The 22,985-nt window shown below is 58.1% G+C and overlaps 3 protein-coding genes across 4 annotated transcripts in view; 1 reads left to right on the forward strand and 2 right to left on the reverse strand.

Moving 5' to 3' along the window:
• The window catches only part of EDC3 (enhancer of mRNA decapping 3), a 25,964-nt gene extending 25,241 nt beyond the window's left edge, over positions 1–723 (reverse strand). Inside the window, exon 1 of one of the 2 annotated variants that reach the window (XM_041489709.1) lies at positions 655–723. The gene's annotated coding sequence lies outside the window, so the exon portion shown is untranslated. The remainder of the gene's footprint in view (positions 1–654) is intronic. The other variant, XM_041489708.1, reaches the window with a different exon arrangement.
• A 1,607-nt stretch (positions 724–2,330) lies between these two features.
• Positions 2,331–9,545, reverse strand: LOC121365495 (cytochrome P450 1A4-like). The gene is made up of 8 exons (XM_041489735.1): positions 9,400–9,545; positions 9,196–9,262; positions 7,030–7,461; positions 6,856–6,982; positions 6,517–6,606; positions 6,308–6,431; positions 5,799–5,885; positions 2,331–3,439 (listed from the first exon to the last, which is right to left on the reverse strand). The coding sequence occupies exons 1-8, from the start codon at positions 9,543–9,545 to the stop codon at positions 3,133–3,135; spliced, it is 1,380 nt and encodes a 459-aa protein (XP_041345669.1). The 3' UTR covers positions 2,331–3,132.
• A 397-nt stretch (positions 9,546–9,942) lies between these two features.
• Positions 9,943–16,474, forward strand: LOC121365496 (cytochrome P450 1A5-like). Its single transcript, XM_041489736.1, has 7 exons — positions 9,943–10,023; positions 13,076–13,597; positions 14,195–14,321; positions 14,840–14,929; positions 15,015–15,138; positions 15,776–15,862; positions 16,076–16,474. The coding sequence occupies exons 1-7, from the start codon at positions 9,943–9,945 to the stop codon at positions 16,380–16,382; spliced, it is 1,338 nt and encodes a 445-aa protein (XP_041345670.1). The 3' UTR covers positions 16,383–16,474.
• Positions 16,475–22,985: the final 6,511 nt, after the last annotated feature.

Here is a 22,985-nt window from a genome sequence, read left to right on the forward strand (position 1 = left end):
ACAGGGATATCCCATGGATAAACACAGGGAACCCCTCATGGATAAACAGAGGGGAACCCCATGGATAAACACAGGGAACCCCCAAAAATAAACACAGACCCCTCCCACGGATAAACACAGGGAACCCCCCAAAAATAAACAAGGGAACACCCCCATGGATAAACACAGGGAGCCTTCTTTGGATGAACACAGGGAACCCCCAAAAATAAGCACTAGGATATCCCATGGAAAAACACAGGGAACCCCCATGGATAAACACAGGGTCCCCCCAAAACACAAGACGCCCCCAGAAGCAAACACAGCCCCCCACAGAGATAAACACAGGGCCCCCATAGGTAAACACAGGGAGCTTCATATAGAAACAGGGGCCCCCCACAGGCAAACATGGCCCCCCAAATGTAAACACAGCAACCTCGAGCAAGCACGGGACTCAAACACAGTTTAACCCCTTGTAAACCACAGCCGCCCCACAGGCCTCCCGCCCCGTGCCTCCCCCGGCCCCACCTCCCCACCACGGCCCGCTCGGGCCGGGCAGGGCCTGGCGCCGCCACCGCGCCTCACGGCAGTCCAGCAGAGCCCCAGCCCCCCGGGAAGGCACTGTGGCACCCAGCCCGCCCCCTCGGGACCGCCGGGCCGTGCCGCCGTGGCCCTCACCCGCCGCCGCCGCTCCCGCCTCACCGCGGCCCCTCCGCCTCAGAGACGCTCGGCGTGACGCCACTTCCGGTCCCGCCCCTCCGCGCGGCGCTCCGGCCGCCGGCGGGGCCATAGAGACGGCGTGGGAGCCGCGCTGTGCGCATGCGCAGTGCCCGCGCCAGGGGCCCTCCGGCAGCTGTCACACGTGTGTCACACACCTGTCACACACCTGTCACACCTGTGTCACACACCTGTCACACACCTGTCACACACCCGTCACACACACCTGGCACACACCTGTCACACCTGTGTCACACACCTGTGTCACACACCTGTCACACACCTGTCACACACCTGTGTCACACACCTGTCACACACCTGTCACACCTGTGCCACACACCTGTGTCACACACCTGTGTCACACACCTGTGTCACACACCTGTCACACACACCTATCACACACCTGTTACACCTGTGTCACACACCTGTCACACACCTGTGTCACACACCTGTGTCACACCTGTCACACACCTGTCCCCTCTGTCCCTCCATCATATCCATCACACCATCCTTCCATCTCCATCCCTCCATCATCTCCATCCCTCCATAATCTCCATCCTTCCATGTCCATCCATCCCATATCCATCACACCTCTATCACCTTTTCATCCCTTCCATTCCTTCCATCCCCTTCATCATCTCCATCCCTTCCATTATCTCTATCATACCATCGCCCGCGCCAGGGGCCCTCCGGCAGCTGTCACACCTGTGTCACACACCTGTCACACACCTGTGTCACACACCTGTAACCTCTGTCCCTCCATCCCTGCATCCCCTCCATCACACCATCCCTCCATCATCTCCATCCCTCCCTCATGTCCATCCCTTCATCCTCTCCACCCTGTCCATCATCTCCATCCCTCCATGTCCATCCATCCCATATCCATCCCACCTCTATCACCTCTGTCACATTTCCATCCCTTCCATTCCCTTCATTCCCTCTATCAGCTCCATCACACCATCCCTCCATCCTGTCCACCATCTCCATTCCTCCATCACACCATCCCTTCCATCTCTGTCACACCTCTGTCACCTTTCCATCCCCTCTCAAGGCTCCTCTCCTCCGCAGCGCCTTTCCACGCCACCACACCCAAATCAACAATAACGCCACGCTCCGCTGGGGCTGGGAACTCTGGGGGGCTGATCCCTGCAGGGATGAACAGACCCCAACTTCCCACAGAGTCCCTTCTCAGTTCCACGGGAAATTCACGTTCATTGCCTTTTTTTGTTTGTTTTTTAAGGGAAGTGGTGCAAATCTTCGGATTCAAAGGTGCTCTGAGACGGGGATGAAACACCCCCCAGGGATGGCTCCCTGAAAGGCTGGGTTTGACCTAGTGATTCCAGGTTTTCAGGGATAGAAAGCTCCTCCCGATTTTTAGTGAAGCCCTGAACTGATCCAGAGCTTGGCAGCACCTTTCTGCTTTTACACAGGAGAAAGACCAGGATCAGCCCCCTTTGGGATTAAAAACCTCCCCCAATGCCACAGGAAAAACAACAATCCAACACACCAACTCAGATTTCTAGGAATGATAGAGGGGTATAGGATGTTTTTCCCCCGCAAAAAATAATTTCTCAGTGGAATAATGTCAGAAAGAGACTCGAGAGATGTTCATGTAAGTATTTATTGGGTTAGAAATATGGTGTGGTTTCCACCCCAGCACAAGACTGCATCCCAAGCAGGCACAAAGAGGCAGGAATTGCTGCTCCGTTTGCCACGAGGCTTCATCCTTCCTGCTGGCTACAGCTGAACGCAGCAAAAGGCCCCTCCTGCAATCCTGAGAGCCTTGCTCCTTAACCTGGACACAGAAATCTATTGCTTGATAAAGGAAAAAAAACCCTGACATTAAAAAAGGCAGCAAGTGCAGAGTTAGTGTGAAAGCCAGGAGTGTCCTACAGTTCTCTGTGCCTTTCTCCCAGCCCTTGGAGATTTTCCAGGAGGTAATTTAAAATCTCAATTTGTGAGAGGCTCAGCAGGTGGTGGGTTTTTTTTGTTTTTTTTTTTTTTTTTAATCAGTAGGAATTAACTCAGGAATTCACTCCAGGAGTTTACATTCAAAGAATTTAGGTGTGTGGGTGCGCCCAGGATGGGTCCCCTCGAGGTGGGCGCTGCTGAAGGCTCCAGAACCTTTCTGAAGCAGCAGGAAGGATCCATCCCAGTGGTGCAAGGAGCTGGAAAAGAGGATTCCACCCCGTGGGATAAGGTGGGCAGGGTCACCTGAGAGGAACCAGCAGGTTTGTTTGTGTTTGGATGGAGGGAGCTGCCCGTGGCAGGTGGAGGACATCACACCCCACCCTCCAGCACCCCGTCCCCACCACAGGCTGGCTCTCTCCAAGACACCTCTGGGGAACATCCACGTGGGAGGGAAGAGCTGCCACCCCCGGAGAAGAACCATCCTCCAGCGGAGCAGCGAGGGGCCGAGCTCCAAGCCCCTCCAGCAGCTCACAGAGAGCTCCCGACGGGAAACCGCTGCCGGATCTGGAAAGCCTCGCACTTCTTGTACTTCATGGTCAGCCCGTACTGGGGGGTGACGTCCACGTGCTCCCCGGGCCGCAGGCTGAAGTGCAGCTGCTGCAGCAGCGTGGTGAGGAAGAGGAAGATCTCCCAGCGGCCGATGGTCTCCCCGATGCAGCGGCGCCTGCCCAGCCCGAAGACCAGCACCTTCTCGCTCTCCGTGCGGCTCAGCTCCGTCCCCGCCGCGCTCAGGAACCGCTCGGGCCTGAAGGCTGAGGGCTCCTTCCACAGCGTCCTGCACGTGAGGAGCGCCAAGAGCTTGGTTTCAGAATTTTTAAATGTTGAATGGCAAAATAATTGTTATAAAACTAGTAATGTAATTAGAGTAATAAAATTTGAACAATTGAGAGTAGGACAGCGCGAGACAATAAAAACAAAGAGTTGCGGACATCCGGGCACCTTTTTCTGGGCAAAATAAGCCCAAAAAAGGACCCACGTTAACAGAGGATTAACCCTTAAAAACGACAGCCTGTTGCATGTTCATACACATCATACATGATGCATAAATTCCATTCAAACAGAGGATTCTGTCTGGTCACTGTCAACTTCTTCCTCTGAATCCTAACGGCTGAGTGAGGCAGGAAGAAGTTAGTTTCTCCTGATAATGGAGCAATAAATTCCCTTTCTCTGAAAGATTTAAGTGTCCTGTGGCTGCTATCTCAGTGCGAGTCCTTTCTTTAGAAAAAAGTGCCTAACCTAGCATAGTTTCTATTTTAACATTATGCTATAACCTGAAACTATATTTAACACACTACTTAAGGAAATTAATACAGCGTAACTTTCTAACATAACACATACAATATTCATTTTCATATTTGCAAAAAGCCAGTCATAAAATATGCATTTTTCACACTAGGACACAGAGGGGACACTCCTGAGGCTTTGGTCACAGGGTCACATAACAGCTCATCCAGTGCCATGCCCTGCCATGGCAGGGACACCTTCCACCATCCCAGGGTGCTCCGAGTCCTGTCCAGCCATAGGAATGTGCCCTCTGTTGATGGAGTGACCAACCATCCTTTGTCTCCTTTTTAAAAAGGAAAAAAGCCCAGAAGTTTCTTTCCTCAATTAGCAAAGAAGACCCCTCATAGGACCTGAGGGACTTCATCTCAAACTTAAGGACAGCTAACTGGACAGGAGCCCAAAAGTCCAGCCTGAGTAATTTACTAGAAAAAGAAGAGAACCAAGAAACTAATGGCTTTTGTGAGGTGTTTTACCAGGAGCAGGAACCTCTTGCACCTGGCTTGGTTTTTGTCTTTTTTGCCTTTTATTAAAACTTTTCTGTTTCCAACACTACCACAGAAGCCATCCTGCTGATTTTATGCCTTCTGAGGTAGCTGAGCTATCTTGGATGTGATATAGATCTCCAAGAGCTTTGAGACCTGGCTCGAAGAGACCATATATCATCCAGCCTGGCCTTGGACACTTGGAGGGATCCAGGGGCAGCCACAGCTTCTCCTTTGCCAGGGCCTCCCCACGCTCCCAGGTAGGAATTCCTTATTCCCAATCTCCCATCCATCCCTGCCCTCTGGCAGTGGGAAGCCATTCCCTGTGTCCTGTCCTTCCATGCCTTGTCGCTATTTCCTCTCCAGCTCTCCAGGAGCCCCTTTAGGCCCTGGAAGGGGCTCTGAGGTGTCCCAGATCCCAGCTCCAGAGCAGAGGGTTCCAGCCCTTGGGCATTGTGACAGCCTGGCCGCCTGCAATGGGGTCAGTGGCCAAAACCCCTCCTTGCAGAGAGGAATTTTGCAGCACTGTCTGACTCCACCGCCCAAACCCACCCTTGGCAAGCTCTGGCCCTGATCTCCAGCACCAACTCGTGTCAGACTCCATCAGCTCAGCCCATTGAAACCCTCTTCCAGGCTCGGGCTGTGTTTGCCTGGCCAGACACCAGAGATGGATTTAATTCCACCCATTTAATCCCAGCAGCCAGAGAACCTGCAGCTTCAGCACGGGGATCAGCCAGCAGCCCTTCAAACAGGGAAAATGGGGACCAGGGTGGGTTTCTTTCAGAAGGTTTCTGGTCTCTTGAGGTGTTTGGATACAAACATCCAAAACACCGCCTCTGGGAACCCCCTCCTGTATCAAGCCTTAGCTGAATCCCTGCTGGAATGTCTCTGCTGGGAAGCAGTGGAGGGGCAGGAAGGGGCTCTGCTTCCCAGTCCCCCCATCATTCCCAAAGCTGATTATCAGCAACCATAACACGAGCCCATCGATGTTAACGTCACCACATTTTTCTCCCTTAAAAAGGGGAGTGAGCAATTCCCATTGAGCACATCCAGAGCTGTCAGCTCAGATCACAGGATCTGCTGGGCAGCAGGATTTTCTGATTCCTGACTATCCGGCAGCCGGAGGAGCACACCAATTAGGTAATCCCCGGTGCTGGGGAGCTGCTGGACCGGGGGCCGAGTCAAGCTGGACCAGCTCCATGCCCAGCAGAGTCAAGGCTGGGCTCAGCATCAAACCCACGCCATTTTTGTTCCAATCTGCCCTTTCGTACATGATCCAGTAATTTTCTGGCATGAGGATGGGCGTGATCAGAATGGCAAGAGCAGCCACAGCAGCCTGGATGAGCAGGGGGGGTTTGGGATACTTACTCATCGTGGTTCACTTGCCACTGGTTGATGAACACACAGGTGTCCTTGGGGATGTAGTAGCCATTCAGCACTGTCGCTTTTGTGGTGCTGAAGGGAACACAGGTGGAAAGAGAAGTTAGAGGAGATCCACAGCTCCTGACAAGTCGAAGCCCAGCGAGTCCTGCAGGGGTTTCATCTTCAAAGACCTATTTGTGCCCTTAGGACTGGCTAGGAAATACCCCAGATTGTATTCTCAAGGTTTAACAGTCTTCTTGAACCTCTTTCCTCCAGCAGAAAAATTCCAGTTTCACTCCACAGCTCACTCCACATGAGTTGTGATGTGGTTCCTCCCAAGGCAGGAAGAAATATAAACCCAGGGGTGTTCTGCCAGCAAAGGTTTGTGGGGTGAAACCACCCTCAAAACAAAGGACTCAACCCCAGAAGGACAACAAGATGGAATATTTCCCCTTCACAGGGATCAACTCCCTTCCAAAAACCCCAAATGAGGTGTCAGCCGCTCCAGCCCGTACCTGTGTGGGATGGTGAAGGGCAGGAAGGAGGAATGCCTGAACACCTCCAGGATGAAGGCTTCCGTGTAGGGCAGCGTGCCCCGGTCCGACAGCCGCGGCCGCCTCTCCCGCCCGATGGTCCGGTCTGGGGGAGTGGAGCAGGAAGAGGCTCAGGACCAGGGCTGAGCACAGAGCTCTTGGCCCCAGAGGGATGTGGGTCATGGACTCACCCAGCTCCTCCTGGATCTTCTTCTGGACGTCGGGGTACAAGGCAGCGTACATGAGGCTCCAGGACAGGGCTGTTGTCACAGTGTCAAAGCCTGGATGGGCGTGGAGGAGGCATTTAGTGACCACAAGAGCACAGGTGAGTGAGTGTTTTAGATTCCACCACTCTAGATGTTTGTTGCTCCATCAGCTGCCACCAAAAAGTGCTCAGGAGGGCACCCAACAGCAGCTCCACACACCCAAAGGTGGCCAACGGGTCCGCCCAGCAGCTCCACATCCCCACCCAGTCTCCAGCTTTGGGATTCGTCCCAAAGACCCAATGGTGTCCTCAGAAACATTCCCACCTGCCCCAAAGAGGTCGTTGACGATGTGGATGATCTTCTCGTCGGAGAGATGGACGCGGGCGTCCTCCCCGACACTGTTCTCCTGGCAGTGCCCGATCAGCGAGTCCGTGATGTCCCGGATGTGCTCCTGGGGAAAAATTCACAGAAACACAGAATGATGAGATTGGTCCACACCTCCCCGGAGTCGGGGCTGAACGCCAGGCTCTGCCCGTTGGAGACGTAACGGAAGCTCGGCAGGTCGGGTCTCCCCATGAAGTCGTCTCCTTGCTTGACCAGGGCTTGGCGGATGGTGTCCAGCCCGCTGAGCACCAGCACGGGCCGCGTGCCGATGCGCACCTCCATCACGTCCCCGTAGCGCCGGCTCAGCCGCGTCAGCGCCAGGTGCGTGTCCCCGCGCAGCTCCAGCACGTTCCCCAGCACGGGATAGCCCCGCGGGCCCGGCGGCCGCCGCAGCCCCGCGGGCACGGCCGGCTGCAGCCGCTGCAGCAGCAGGAACACCAGGCAGAACACCGCGGCCACCAGCAGCACCTCGCTGGCCGACACCACGCCGGGGAGAGCCGCCGGCCACATGGCAGCTTGCAGTGTCACCGCCGGCACCGGGCAGCCCTGAAGGAGGGGAGCGCGCTCAGGGCAAGAGCCGGCAGCAGCCAGGGGCTCAGCGCTGCGGGTGTCCCTGACAGGGACAGCGAGCCACAGCCCTTCAGCACCTCGGGGGATGGGGCGAGCCATCCTTTAAGGGGGACCTCAACCCGTCAGAGACTTTGCAGCACCCCCTTTCCCGCAGCAGATCCCTAGACTGGCATGCAGAACCCTCAGGAATAAAGCAAAGATGCGTTAGGAGCTGGGGCTGCTCTCTGGGCTGAGACTCCTGGAGGTGTTCCTGACAGACACAGGGACAGGGAGTGACAGCCCTTCAGCAGCTCGGGGCATGGAGCTGCCCCTGCAGCACTGCGGGTTGCCAGCGGCACAGCCTGGAGACCTGTGAGTGCTCCCAACACACCCACCCATCCCTTCAGGGGGACCTCAACCCGTCAGAGACTTTGCAGCACCCCTTTCCTCACAGAAAACCCAAACCCCCACTGGCACAGCCGTGGCTCCTGCCCAAGGAAGACAATGTTGTAAAACAAGGCATGGAAAACTGCAGCTCAGCAAATCCCAGGGAAGCAGGAGCACAGGAACAGCAGCTCCTCCATCAATGTGCTTCCAGCACCACCAAACCCATCAGGAGTCACAGCCAGGAGGATGGACCTGCTGGCCACAATACTGGGGGACCTGGGGATGTCACAGGGCTGCTCTGTGGGAACACACAGCTCACTGGGTGAGCAGGGGCACCCAAGTATGATCTTCCTGGTCCTATATCCATGTTCAACACCTACCAAAACACACAAGCTGACCTCAGTCCATCAGAGACCTTGTGGCACCCCTTTTCCCATAGCAGATCCTCAGGAGTAAACCAAAGATGGGTTAGGAGCTGGGGCTGGTCTCTGGGCTGAGACACTTGGAGCTGTGACAGCACAGGACAGGAGAGGAGCAGAGCTGGGCTTCACTTGTGATCCACAGTTGTCACGCTTTAGGAAACTACTCACACTAAAAACCGGGGTTTTGCTGGCCTGGAGTGGAAGGAATGGGTCCCCCAACTTTTTGTCTAAGTGCCAGGGAAGCAAAGGTGCTCTCTTAACCACAGGATTTTCTTTTCTCCTCAAAGTTTTTTTCCAGAGCTCTTGGCTAGAGGAGAGCTGATCCCGATTTGAGGATCACCGAGCTGCCACCACTCACCAGCACATGAAACACAGCAGTGCCAGGAATCGTCCCTGAGATCCATGGTGTGAAAAATAACCCTGCCTGCAGCGGGGCCAGCGGGATGGGTGCACCCCACTCCCAGCTCTGTCAGAAACCATGGGATCATTGAGTTCCCCGAGTTAGAAGGGACTCCTAGGGATCACCAAGCTCAGCTCCAGCTCCTCACGGGAAGAAATCCTTCTGAAAGCCCCAAGCAGGGCTGGGAGGACATTGGCTGTCAAATCCCCCCTTCCCTCGGGTTCGGCAGGGTGCCACAGCCACCCACGGGACATCTGCGGGGGAGATTCAGGGGGGCTCCGGGGACCTTGCAAGCAGCTGGTGCCGCCCAGCCGGGACCCCTTCCCAGCCCTTGGCAGCGCAGGACCCGCGAGGGGAGCATTACGGCCAGGACCCCCCAAAACCTCCTTCCAGCAGGTGGAGAGAGGATGCTGCTGCGGTCGGAAAAGCAGGACAGCCCACGGCGGGGCTGTCCATCACCCGGGGGTGCTGGAAGAGCCCCCCAGCCCCCGTCCATGGCGGTCCGGGCTCTCCGGTACTCACCTCGGCAGGAGCGGTGCGGAGCGGCGGGAGGAGCGATCCCGCGACAGGTGCCCGCTCCCCGCGGCTCCTGCTTTATATGCATCGCCCCGCGAGCTGATTGGCCAGGCCGCCTCCTGTCACGTGACCCCCAACTCCCCAAGAACTCCCCGGACCCCCCCACGCCCCCCCATCCCCGGGGTTCCCCCCACGCGTGGGGTGCGGGACCCCCGCTCCCCGCGTATCCCCGGGGGGGAGGCTGCGAGGCGGGCGGGGGGACTGTCAGGGAAGGGAAGGGGGTCCCGATAAGTCGTGGGGTGCGGGGGTGGGGGGGTGTCGGTGCCGCCCGTGGGTTCCAACCCCGGGGCGGGCATCGCGTGCGAAGAGGGCGGGATGTTTGGGCAAACCCGCACCGCCCCGGTCACTCCAGTCACGCTACCGGCAGGATCTTAAAGGCGCCGGTCCCGAGCCCCGCTGTTCCCCAGGACCCCCCCCCGCCGGGGGCCGGCCCGGCTGCCCTGCTCGCCCCCAGACCCAGAGGGTTCCGTACAGCCACGGCCGCGCCCCTCTCCCCGCTGCCCACAGCTCCGGGACATCCGCGGTGCCCGGAGCCGCGGGGACAGCGGCAGCGTGGGAAAACGCCCCCGGCAGCGGCGGGCGGACCGGGAGGGGGGGGGGGGGCGGGNNNNCCCCGGCAGGGGCGGGGGGGGGGGGGGGGGGGGGGGGGGGTTGAGGGATTCAGCCCCCTCGGGGCTCCGCGAACACGCGGGGATGAGGGCGGACCGCCCATCGAGGGGTTCAGCGATCGCGCACCACCGCGGGGCCGTGCCCGTCCCGCTGCCCGTGTGCCCGGTGAGCAGAGCGGCGGCCACCGGCTCCGTGCGTCTCCCCCCACCTCGCACTGCGGGACCACCCCACAGCTCCACAGGGACCCCGCGGGGACGTGGGCGGCGGGGCAGACCCGGGGGGGTCACGGCCCTGGCAGCCCCGGCCCGGTTTAAAGATTGTCCAGGTTCGCGTGAGAAGCCGTCGTGCCCTGTGTCACCTCTGTCCCCTGGGGACAGGGCGACCCGAGGGGCGAGGTGGGGTTGGGATGGGGCACAGGGTGCAGCCGGAGGGAGGGGCGGATGTTCGGGTCCGAAGGGGAGCTCGGGCAGAGTTTGCACCCCCGCTCCCCGCGGGGTGACAGGCCAGGTCCTGCCCTGCAGGGAGGACAAGGGGGAGCAGCCCGCTCCCAAAATCTGTCCCTTCCGCCCGCAATCCTCGTTCCCAGCCCAGCCGCCACGAGGTGGGAGATAGGCCAGGGGGTCCGCCCCGCCGGGGGGTCCCAGAGGTGGCATTAGGGACATCGCGTGCGAAGGGGCTCCGGCCAGACCCGGGAGGGCCGTGCTGGTCACTCGCAGTCACGCTATGGGTGGGTGGGGGGGAAATGGTTTTTAAAGGACCAGGGCGGTGGCCTCCCGTCCAGGAGCCTGGCCCGGGGTCAAGGCGGCTCCGGAGCAGCTCAGGAGCAGCTCCCCCCACGGCTGGCTGCGGGCTGGCGAGCTTGTGGGGGGTCCCAACATTGGGGACAATCATCGGTGTCAACAGGGGTGCCCTCTGCCGCAGGATGCCGCATCACCTGCGAGGGGACGGCACTGCCCCTGTCATTTTTGTCCCCTGGATAGGACACTGTCATCCCAGCCCTTTCCAGCCACGAGAAGAGGGAGAGAGGGGAGTGCCACCTGAAATGTCCCCTCATAGCTCCAGGCGACACCGAGCGGTGCCCCGCGCTGCGGGGCTGCTGACCACGAATGTCACAAAGGTGCCCCACGGCTCCGGACACTCGTCAGGGGATGGCTCTGGCACCTCGTACAACACCGGGCACAACGCTCTGTGTGTCTGTCCGAGTGCCCTCGCGTCCCTCCCGCTCGTGTGCGAGCGCCCACGCCGTGTCCCCGCACACCTGTCCCCGCACACGCGCCCTGCACGCACGGAGCCCGTCCGTGTGCGGGGACAGGCTCGGGGCTGCCAGCCCCCTCCGTGTCCCGCACAGCTCCGTGTCCCTCGTGCGTGGGCGCGTGCTCGTGCCACGCATGCCGTGCCACACGTGCCTGCGGGCACCGTCACCCTGCCGCTCCCTCCTGTCCCTGCACGCACAGCCCGATCCCGGGGGGTGGTGACCCACGGAGGGGACAGCGACACCCGGCAGGGACAGGGGGCTGGCAGCGTCCCCGCGGCTGCCCAGGCAGCTCCGGGGATCCACGGGTTCAGCGAGGGGCGGCGGCCGGGGCTGAGGGTGTTTTGGGGTTTTTTTTGGGGGTGTGAGGCTGCCTGGCACGCAAGGCAGCAGCTCTTAACGCTGTTCTCATCAGGAGGCACTCTGCCCTCGCAAGGCTTGGCAGCTACCGGGGAGCGCTGGGACGGGGTGGAAGAGGGTCCTGGGGAACCTCTCCGGGACTCTCCCCAACTTCTCCAGAGCTTTGGGATGCGATGGATGAGGAGTGGGTGGGCTCAGCATCAGCACAAGGTCTGAAATGCTGCTGGGGAGGGCGGGGGGTCACTCAGCCCCCCCAGCCCCAACCCTACCCCATGCAATGGGTTCGGGTAGATCCATAGGGATGGGAGTATGCAGCCCGCCGGACAAACCCTGCTCCTGCAGCCTGCCTCCCCAAAAGCGTTCCCAAGGGTCCTGCCGGGGCCGGGAGGGCTGCGGCATTCCCGGGAATTATCAGCAGGAATATTAGCAGCCGGAGTTTTGTAATTGCTCTTGCCAAACATTAATGAACGGCGTCATTGCTATTAACGAGCCCGATTAGACCAGATGTTGAAAGCCTTTATTAAATATTAGCTCAACTTTTACCCGGGCCAAATTCCCCCTGGAATTTTCGAAGAGTGAAGGAAACTTTGGGCCAAACCCCCAAACTCGGCTCATTCCTGCTCATCCCAGCTGCACTTCCCAAACTGCCCTGAATTTTGCCCCGCCTGGAGAAGCGGCCCCGCTGGCTCGAGCATTTCCCTGTCGGGTGTCACCCAATGTTTTGGAGGGATGAACTGGCCCAGCCTTGCCCCGTGCTGCCCCTTCACCTCTCCTATCTGCCGGGCTCACCTCCTCCCCTCTGCCCCGCCACTCCTCCTCCTCCTCCTCCTCCTCGCTGCCTGTTTGCCCCGGAGGAGCCAGGGGAAGCGAGCCAGCCGCCTTCTCACGCAAACCTGGCCAATCGTTAACCTGAGCCTGGCTCTGCCACTGGCCCGGATGATCCCGCCGCCACCGCTCCCGGGACAGGGCACCTGCCCGACGGTTCCCCAGGGATGGATGAGGATGGCTGTGGATGCCTTGTCACAAACGTGTCCCCTCGCTCACAGTCTGCAGCTCCCAGCACCTCCAGAATGGCCATGGAGTTGACAGCTCTCTGGCAGCTGGGAACAGTCTGGCCAGCCCAGAAAAGTTTTTTGGGGAAATGCCTGGCACCCACATTCCGTAGGCAAGCTATGCTGACAACGTCCTACATCCTCTCCAAGGCAGTCTTTAGGGACCCCCTTCTTTCTCCCTGTCCTGGGGACCCCCTTCTGCCTCCCACAGTAGGCTCCATGGCCCTGACGAGGTGAAGTCACCATTCATGGCCCAGAGCCTGCTGGAGGGGAGAAAGGCTCTTCCCTGGCTTCTTGGGCAGGCTCCAGCCAAGGTCAGCCCCGTTCGTTAATGGGTAGCTATTCCCAAGTGTGTTTGCAGCAGGAGGGGGGAGATAAATACCCAGTGGTGCAGTGAAGGGAGAGCTTTGACAGCCGTGGACATCCAGGTGGCAGGAGAAGAAGGATCAGGTAGAGGAGAACGAGGTGACAGAAGAAGGTTGAGGACACAGAGGAGGATTACCCCTTGCTCCCGGTGCCAATCCCTGTTGGGAGCCTAAAACCAACCAGGTAGGAGACAGACAGGAGACCCGACCTCTACAGCTTCCGCTTTGTCGCTGACGGGCAGAGCCTGATATTCAGCCCCGACTCCGGGGAGGTGTGGAAAGCGCGCAGGAGGCTGGCCCAGAGCGCCCTGAAGAGCTTCTCCATCGCCCCCAGCCCCACTTCGTCCTGCAGCTGCCTGCTGGAGGAGCACGTCTCCAAGGAGGCCGAGTACCTGGTCACCAAGTTCCTGCAGCTGATGGAGGAGGAGAAGAGGTTCGACCTTAACCAGTACCTGTCGGTGTCGGTGGCCAACGTCGTCTGTGCCATGTGCTTTGGCAAGCGCTACGAGCACGAGGACCAGGAGCTGCTCAGCCTGGTGAATTCCACTGAGGAGTTCACTGATGTAACTGGTGCTGGCAACCCCGCCGACTTCATCCCCGTGCTGCGCTACCTGCCCAGCCGCCGCATGAGGCTGTTCATAGATTTCAACAGGTACTTAGTCAGCTTCCTGCAGAAGAGGGTCAAGGAGCACTACGAGACCTACGACGAGGTAAGAGCTTGCAGGACCCTCACCTGTTCTCCTTCCCTCTCTATCAGCGAGGTGTTTGTGTTCTGGCAGCCAAGCAGCAATGGCCATTGTCTCTCCCCAGTCCTCCTTCTCACAGAATCATTGGGTATTGTAGAATCATGGAATATCCTCAGTTGGCTCACACATGGATCATCCAGTCCAGCTCCTAGTCCTGCACACACACCCCAACAATCCCATCCCTGATAGCGTTGTCCAAACTGTCCCGGAGCTCTGGCAGCCTTGGGACCGTGACCTTTCCCTGGGGAGCCTGGGCAGAGCCCCCCCACTCCCTGGGAGAGGAACCTTTTCCTGATGTCCCACCTGAATCTCCCTGGTCTCAGCTTCATGAACCTCTCAGCGTCTCCTCCCTTCCCTGTGTGATGTGGCCAGTCTGGTGACTGAACCTCAGGTTACTTGGAGAACCCTCTCCTTGTTTCCACACAAGGACCCCGGGAGCTAAGAGATGATGCTCCCCAGAGCCCATGTGACCCCAGGTTCCCCCAGCACCAGGTGGGGCTGCCCAGGAGCACCCACCCCTCTGCAGTCCTGCTCCATCACCTTGTCCCCTCTTCCTCTCAGAACAACATCCGGGACATCACAGACTCCCTCATTGAGCAGTGCCTGGACAAAAAAATAGGAACAAACACGGCCACACAGATCCCCAAGGAGAAGATCGTCAACCTCGTGAATGACCTTTTTGGAGCAGGTATCTTCCCACCTTTCCTCAGCTCTGGCAGATGATCTCAGGTTTTCTCCAGCTCCTCCTGTCTGATCCTTCCTTGTCCCGCACCAGGCAGCTGGTTTGGGTCTAAGCTCTCACTCTCCTGCTCACTGGACCTTCCAGGGATACCTCCAGAGACCAGTCTGGGACCTCAGCTCAGGAAAAGTGAAGGGCATGGGTTATATAGCTCAGCTGATCCTCACAATCCAGAGTGTTTTTTCCTGGCTGAGGGAGATGTCTGTGGGCTGATTCACCTTTCTGTGGAAATTCCCCCAATTCTGGAGAAGCTGTACAAACCTGACACAACCCAGGAGCGGGACAGGCTGAGAGAACAGGACATTTTAGCAAAGTTTATTATGACAGAATAAAGCCCCAAGCCTTGCAGCATATCCAGGATGTCCTCTGCCTCCTCAGCCAGCCCAGACTGCCCTGTGTGATGGTCAGCCTGCAGGCCAGGGTGGGTGCTGTGCTGAGCTCAACCACAACCCATCCTCTCTGCCCAGGCTTCGACACCGTAACCACAGCCCTGTCCTGGAGCCTCATGTACCTTGTGACAAACCCCAACATCCAGAAGAAGATCCAGGAGGAGCTGGGTGAGTCCATGACCCACATCCCTCTGGGGCCAAGAGCTCTGTGCTCAGCCCTGGTCCTGAGCCTCTTCCTGCTCCACTCCCCCAGACCGGACCATCGGGCAGGAGAGGCGGCCGCGGCTGTCGGACCGGGGCACGCTGCCCTACACGGAAGCCTTCATCCTGGAGGTGTTCAGGCATTCCTCCTTCCTGCCCTTCACCATCCCACACAGGTACGGGCTGGAGCGGCTGACACCTCATTTGGGGTTTTTGGAAGGGAGTTGATCCCTGTGAAGGGGAAATATTCCATCTTGTTGTCCTTCTGGGGTTGAGTCCTTTGTTTTGAGGGTGGTTTCACCCCACAAACCTTTGCTGGCAGAACACCCCTGGGTTTATATTTCTTCCTGCCTTGGGAGGAACCACATCACAACTCATGTGGAGTGAGCTGTGGAGTGAAACTGGAATTTTTCTGCTGGAGGAAAGAGGTTCAAGAAGACTGTTAAACCTTGAGAATACAATCTGGGGTATTTCCTAGCCAGTCCTAAGGGCACAAATAGGTCTTTGAAGATGAAACCCCTGCAGGACTCGCTGGGCTTCGACTTGTCAGGAGCTGTGGATCTCCTCTAACTTCTCTTTCCACCTGTGTTCCCTTCAGCACAACAAAAGTGAGAGTGATGAATGGTGGTGGGCTGGCAGAGCTGCTTCAGGGACAAGGTGGCCTTGAGGCACCATGTTATGGCTCGTGGAGGACCCAGCTGTCCCCACAAAACCACCCGTTTGGGTCACACCCTTCAGGAGCAGCCTGACAGTCCCCTGAGGATGCAGAAGAACCTTTGGGCTTGCCCAGCTCTCCATCTTTTCTCTCCCCAGCACCACCAAGGACACGGTGTTGAACGGCTACTTCATCCCAAAGGATCGCTGCGTGTTCGTCAACCAGTGGCAAGTGAACCACGACGAGTGAGTACCGTGTGAGGCACAAACCCTCCTGTGCTGGCAAACAGGTCCTTTCTTGTGCTGACAGACAGGTCCCCTCCTGCAGTGACAAACAGGACCCCTCCCATGGTGGCAAACCATCAGGGGTGTTCTTCCCAACAGTTCCCACCTTCCAGTGTCCCCCCGACACCCATGACCAGGAGAAACCATCTCAACACCCCATGTTCTCCCTTCCAGGAAGCTTTGGAAGGACCCAGACACCTTCAACCCCGAGCGTTTCCTCAGCGCTGATGGGACCAAAGTGAACAAAGATGACGGGGAGAAGGTGCTGCTGTTTGGCCTGGGGAAGAGGAGGTGCATCGGGGAGAACATTGCCAGGTGGCAGGTGTTCCTCTTCCTGGCCACGCTGCTCCAGCAGCTGGAGTTCAGCGTCTGTGAGGGCGGCAGGGTGGACATGACCCCGCCCTACGGACTGTCCCTGAAGCACAAGAGGTGTGAGCACTTCCAGGTCAGGCAGCGCTTCCCCACAAAGGGCAGGAGCTGAGCGGTGGGAGCAGACAGCCCCAGGGTGTCCTGGCAGCAGAGCTGGGTCTGGAACGACTTTGGGGGTGATGGGATAAACTGAAACCGTCGGGACTTCTGCTTCATCTGTTTTGTAGCAGTTTTTGCCCGTTTTGCTTCCTGGTGTTTCTAGTGTTGGATATTCCATTAAATGTTGGCTATTCCACCACACCCAGTCTTGGACTGTATCCTTTGGGAGTCGCTCTCTGATGGACGCAGGACAGCCAATCCATGCCATAACCCCACAGTCCCCATTGGTGTTTCAGAATTACAGAATTTTAGGATTGTTTAAGTTAGAAAAGGCTTTATTATCGTCAAGCCCAGCAGTGCCAGGGCCACCACCAACCCATGTCCCCATGTGCCACATGTTTTAACACCCCCAAGGATGGTGACTCCACCATTGACCACTTTCACGGTGAAGAAGTTTTCCCAATATCTAAACCTCCCAAGGGGCAACTTGAGCCTTCATCCGCCTCCTCCACCACAGTCGGTAGTGGCCCTGGAGGACAAGGGAGGACACAAGGGAGGACACAAGGGAGGACACAAGGAAGGACACAAGGGAGGACACCTTCAGCCCTGGCTGCTGGGAAAGCAGAACTGCTGCTGTTCCGGGCTGGAACAAAGGTGTTTTCATGGCAGGAAGAGAATGAGACCCAGGAATTGCTTCAGCTCAAACCCAAGAGTTTACATTGGCTGCCAGTCAGCCCGTGCCAGCAGAGCCAGATGCCTCCTTTTCCCAGCTTTGCACGCAAAGCCACCCCAGCCAACACCAGCACCTGGCAGCGATGACACAGCGACAAGCACAGCCCTGGTTCAGCACACTCTGTCCTGCACCCATTCCCAGGAGAGGGTTCTGCCCCCACAGCGCCAGACCCCGAGCAGCCAGAGCTCCTGCCATGTCCAAATGCCAATCACTCATCAGGCATTGCACAAAAGCTTCCCAGAAGAAGCAGAGATGAAAGCGTGGTGGGGAAGAGAGCGGGGAAGCCGATTGCCCAAGACTTCAGGGAGATCCTGGCTTGTCCAGACCTGCTAAACCAGCCTGGGGGAAAAGCAGTGACTCTGTGTGTCCAGGCCCTGCTTGGTCACCAGTTTGTGGTGGAACACCGAGGTGACACAGCCTCAGAGCCACCCGAATTCTTTGAGCCTGCACAAGCAGCTGTTGGCATCACACCAGCTTTGTCTTCCCCGCTTAGCATCATGATCCCAATGTTGTGGGAAAAGCACCGGAGGGGAAGGTCCAAACCTGCTGCAGGCTCCCAGAGGCATTGGAAAAAATGTGGAAGGATGCTTTAGGACAACTCACAAGGTTCACCAGCCAAATAACTGCTCCACCTACTATGACAAGGACACAGGTCAATGCATCAGAGTCCGAAATGCACTTCTTACAAGGGACATCCCACAGGTCAATGCACCAAAATCCCAAACCCACTTCCCACAAGGAACATCCCACAGGTCAATGCACCAAAATCCCAAACCCACTTCCCACAAGGGACATCCCAAAGCCAGCATTCCCCTGCTGCATGGAAAGAGGGTATCATCCACTGGAGGTGCACCTCAGTGCCTAACCTGGTGACTCAGAAGAGCAGTGAGATTGCTGGGGCCTCATCAGTGCCATGCTGTCCCCGTGGGGTGGACTTGGCCCTGTGGGGACACGCGATGCTGGCCCCGCTGTGGGACACAGCCTCGTTTGCTGCAGCCTTTGCGTGATTCCTGTGCCCCAAAGGCTGGCTGGGTGTGCTGATAAGGCTGCAATAAGCAGGAACAGATAGAAAGAGCATAGGGATTTTCTTTCCCCCCCCCTTGCAGATGAGAGTTTTATAGCCCTGGGGCAGATAAGCAGCTTAATATTAACAACTGTGGTATGGAACAGCCTCTTGCTGGTGGGAGGACTACCCAAGATCCATTCCTGGAGGGCTGAAGAAGTCACCTCTGTGTCAGGATGGAGCAGGGGAAGGGAAGAGGCTGGAGAAGAGAGGAATGGACAGGGAAATTATCCTTCCCTTCTCTTCATGAGGAGTGAGGCAGAGTGGCCAGTTTATAACTCCCTGCCTACATTTAGCACCTCTCCCTCTCCTGATGCTGCTGGAATCATCCCATGGAGCTGTGGAAGACCTTTCCAGGCATTCTGCAAAGGCAGGAGGGACCCCTGAGACCTTGGTCTGAAACCCCTGCATGTTCACCACTCCCTGGACATCCCTTCCAACAGGCCAGACCCCAGGAGAGGCCCCAGCTTTCCTGCTCTAGTCCAGAAAATCACTGCATGGAATCTCCTGAGCTGGAAGGGACCCCAAGGGTCATCAGTCCAGCCCCTGCACAGACACCCCAACAATCCCACCCTGTGCCTCAGAGCATTGTCCAAACACTCCTGGAGCTGTTGGGGCAGTGCCCATTCCCTGTTCAGTGCCCCACCACCCTCTGGGTGAGGAGCCTTTCCCTGGTATCCAGCCTGAACCTCTCCTTTTCACCATCGCTGCTGTGAAAGCCTCAGCAACTCACACTAGGTGAGAGGCTCCAGCTCCCCTATCTTTGCCTGCCCCTAATGACCTTCCTCAATTAAGCCCTCCAATTACTCCCCGGGCAGTCTGCGAGCACCCGGTTTTGTTACTGGAATCGGGGCAGTGATAAGCCAGGGAAGCTTTGATCATTCCATGGAAAATTGCTTTTATGGTTGGTTTTAAAGTGAGTCATGAGTCCAGCCACGGCAGCAGGGCTCCAGCACCACTTCCAAATGCTCCCAGCACCCTCATTCCTGCAGGAAAAGCTCTGGGCAGACACAGGCTTCTCCCTCTGGCTGAGACACCTGCCTGATGCCAGCACTCAGCTGGTGGCATTTCCTCTCTGGGGAAGTCAGTCCCTGGCCCCAAAATGGGCCAAAACAGCCACTTGTGACTGTCCTGAGTGGAAGAGAGGAGTTGCTCTAACACCCAACAGCCTTCCTAATTAAAAGTGAACCCTGCATCTCTAATTTCTGTCCTTTGGCTGTCTGGGATCTGTTATCAGGAGTCATCTCCCCGTGGGGATTAATAAGTCTGTGTCTCACTTTTGCTGTTTGTGCCCAGCACTAGTGACAGAGGAAAACTCCCCAACACCATCTTTTTCTTTGCATCTCCACAGGCACAGAACTCCACACTGGTTTCTGCCTTTTGGGAGGAATAAAAATTTCTGCTCAGCCTCCCTGAGCAGCTGCTGGGGTGCTGGAGCTGTTGGGTGAGGAAGCTGCTGGTTCTCCAATCCATCCTGCTTGGACCTGTGGGTGGAGCAGAGCTGGATCCAAAGGAGCTGGGCACGTTAAACCCAGCACATGGCTCTGCTCCAGCAGTGCTCCCAAATCAACCTGAACCCTTTTCCCTCCTGCCACCCTGTCCTCCTTCCTCCTGGTGGGAAGGAGGCTGAGTTTGGGCTGATCGATTGCCCTGTGCCATCGCAGGTACAAGGTACCTGTGAATCAGAGGGCAGGAAAGAGGGCAAGGATGGAGTTTGTCCCCAGGCTGAGAAGGGAACAGCAGAGATGCAGAGATAGCTCCTCCCTGCACGCAAAGCCCTGCTCAGGAAAAGCTCTGGGATCCCAGGAATTCCCTCAAACCTGGCTGCACACCCACCTTGGCAGGATTTTCTATGGGCTAAGAGATCACCAGGGGCCTCCAGCTCCCACGAGCACTGGCAGTGTGAGCCAAAAGCCTCCGGGATGGTGGATGCCCCTCAGACTCTGCAGGATGTGGGCTGGAGAGCTGGGATGCACTCGGGGCTGGCTGTCCCCTGGGTGTCCCCAAGGCTGGCCCTGGCTGGGGTCACACAGAGGGACAGGCTCTCGTGTCCCCCCCACAGCAACAGGTCCCAGTTGTCTGCCCCACTCTCACCCCTAAAATCATCTCCCTGAGTCCCAGCAGGGTGGGTAGAGCAGGGCTGGTGCTGTCAGGGTGGGGGACACAGGCAGAGGGCGGGTGTCCCACCCCGGGTATGAAAAGCCACCTGCTGACAGCCAGCGTCCCCAGCCTGCTCACCTTAATTAAAACCATCCCGGGAACGAGGGCTGCCCAGGAGAGCCCTGAAATGAGGCTGTTCTCCACACCCGAGGGGGATTTGGGGTTGGCATGGGGGAAGAGGCACCCCGGGAGGCAGGATTGGGATGGAGGGAGCAGGATCCTAACTCTCTGGAGCACTGCTGTCCCCGAACGCCCTCCGGTGGCACCTGTGACACAGCTCCGCCGGTGGCACCGAGCAGCGCCGGGCTTTACCGGTGTCGGGACATTTTTTTGCCAAGAGGGACATTTGGGGAGGGGGATCTGTCGGAGACGGACCCCCCTGCAGAGCGTCCCGCATCCCGCAGAGCCCCTGGAGCCCTGGGAGCCGCAGAACCGGCCAAACCCGGCTCCCTCCGGGGCTTTTCCGGCTGGAAGGTGAATTCTCCGGGCTGGAATGAGCCGGGCGCTGTCACGCTGGCTTTACTCGGAGGTTCCCAGCCACCGCCTGCGATCCTGCACTGTCTCGTAGATCCCGGCAGGATCGCTTCCCTTTCCCCGCCGCCCCTCTCATCCCCCCGCGCTGCCGGAATCCCTCGGGGGCTCCGAGCTCGGAGCCAACCAGCCGGGCAGGCGATTTTCCATCCTTCACTCCGCTGGGATTTCACCCTCAGCTCCTCCTCTGCTGCATTTCCCCCCCTTTTCTTTATTTTCTGTTTCCCTGCCGATTCCAGCCGGCTGAAGGGCCCCCTCTCCTGGAGATGTCCATCCCAGCCTCGCTGCCCGCGGATCCATCCTTCCCTTCCAGCCAGGGCATCACCCACCCTCAAACCAAGACCCTTCCAGGGAAAAAATCCGGCCGGGACTGGAATCCCCGCACGGAGCAGCCTCAGAGCAATCCCTCACGGTCCTTGCAGCCAGCCCGGGGGATGCTGAGGCTCTTGGGCAAGAAGAAATCCCGATGGCAGAGTATTTCCCCGTTCCTCGGTCAGATGGACCGGGAATACCCGGGGCCGGGCACCGTTCCCCACCCAGCTGGGTCTGCGCCCGGGTTTTCCCCACCGGGGAGGGGGCTCCAGGCTCCAGCGGTGCCGTGCTGAGGATTTTTGTGGAATTCCAGTTCCCAGCCACCCCAAACTCGCCGTGACCGGGCAGGGCAGGGCGGGTGCGCGCACCGGGGCGAGGTGCGTGGCTCGGTGACCGCGGGCGCGCTGCTGGTGCACTTCCAGCTGCTTTCAGTTCCTCCCAGAAGGAGCCTGGGAGAGGATGGAGCCCCTTCCACACCTCCCCGAGGCCAGAGGAACATTCCAGACGCCGGGGGGAACTCGGGGCTCACCCCAGTAACGCGTCCCTGGATCTTTCCTGCGCGCTGTTGGAGAAAGGATGTGCTTCCTAAAATTGGGCTGGGCTTTGCGTCCCGCTCCCGTGGCTGCTGGGATCTCCCTGGTGCTGCACCCCGACCTTCCCTGTCCCCTGCGGTCCCTTTGTCCCCATGGAATCAGAGAAAGGGTTGGGTTGGAAGGTACCTTAAAGATCACTTATTCATTCTATTAATTCTATTAATTTATTCTATATTATGATGTCATATCGTGTCGTTATATGACATTATAATATGTTATGCTCTCTGATGTGTTTATGTGATGTCATGCTATATATTATTAGCTATTTGAGCAATTTTATTGCATTATTGTTACTATTAATAACAATAAATCTACATATAATATCTCCTAGGACCACAGAATCAAGGAGTGGGCTAGGTTGGAAGGGACCTTAAAGATATTATATTATTATATTATATTATATTAATTATATTATATTTTTCATTGTCATTTGACCATTTTATCGTTATTTACTGCAGGCTTTGTAACGCTTTTTATTCTTTTATTGGCATTTTAGCATCATTTGAGTACTACTTTGCACCCGTGTGAGCACACACCGGGCAGGAACCGGGGGTCGGTCCCGGTCCCCGTGCTGCTCCTGGTGCGGGTCCCGTTCCCAGTGTGGATCCCGGTGCCGGTGTCGTTCCGGTGCAGGTGCGGGTCCCTTTATCTGTCCCCATGCAGGCGCCGGTGGCAGTCCCGTTGCCGGTGCGGGTCCCGTTGCCGCTGCCTGTTCCATTCTCGCTCGCGGTGCGGGTCCGGCTCCCGCTGCCACTCCCGTTTGTGTTCCCGGTGCGGGTCCCGCTCCTGCTCCCATTCCCGGTGCGGGAGCCGTTCCCATTGCCGGTGCGGGTCCCACTACCCGATGCAGGTCCCGGTGCCTGTGGGGATGCCAGTGCCGGTGCGGGTACCAGTGCTGCTGCCGTTCTCGGTGCGGGTCCCGTTCCCGGTGCGTGTCCCGTCCGCGCTGCGGGCCCCGCTGTCCCCGCTGTCCCTGCCGTTCCGCTGTGGGTCCCGCTGTCCCCGCTGTGGGTCCCTCTGTCCCCGCTGTCCCCGGTTTGTGGCGCTGCCGGCGGTGGCCGCCAGGTGGCGCCGCGCTCCTCCCGGTGCCCCCGCCCCGCCGCCGGCGCGGTGCTCGTGGCGCATGCGCGCTGCGCTCGGGGCGCTCCGGTTCCGGGCGCCGCTCCCTTCCCCATGGAATCAGAGAAAGGGTTGGGTTGGAAGGTACCTTAAAGATCACTTATT

The sequence above is a fragment of the Pyrgilauda ruficollis genome, unplaced genomic scaffold, assembly GCF_017590135.1.
Source record: "Pyrgilauda ruficollis isolate IOZ18807 unplaced genomic scaffold, ASM1759013v1 scaffold96, whole genome shotgun sequence".
NCBI classification, from domain to species: Eukaryota; Metazoa; Chordata; class Aves; order Passeriformes; family Passeridae; genus Pyrgilauda; species Pyrgilauda ruficollis.

Excerpts from the sequence above, each read along its gene's own strand:
- LOC121365496 (XM_041489736.1), top strand. The coding sequence starts at position 9,943 with ATGAGGGCGGACCGCCCATCGAGGGGTTCAGCGATCGCGCACCACCGC. Across the intron at positions 13,598-14,194 it reads ACTACGAGACCTACGACGAG|AACAACATCCGGGACATCAC; the intron begins GTAAGAGCTTGC and ends TCTTCCTCTCAG. Across the intron at positions 14,930-15,014 it reads GAAGATCCAGGAGGAGCTGG|ACCGGACCATCGGGCAGGAG; the intron begins GTGAGTCCATGA and ends CCACTCCCCCAG.
- LOC121365495 (XM_041489735.1), bottom strand. The coding sequence starts at position 9,545 with ATGCCCGCCCCGGGGTTGGAACCCACGGGCGGCACCGACACCCCCCCA. Across the intron at positions 6,607-6,855 it reads CAACGACCTCTTTGGGGCAG|GCTTTGACACTGTGACAACA; the intron begins GTGGGAATGTTT and ends ACGCCCATCCAG. Across the intron at positions 5,886-6,307 it reads CCCTTCACCATCCCACACAG|CACCACAAAAGCGACAGTGC; the intron begins GTACGGGCTGGA and ends TGTTCCCTTCAG.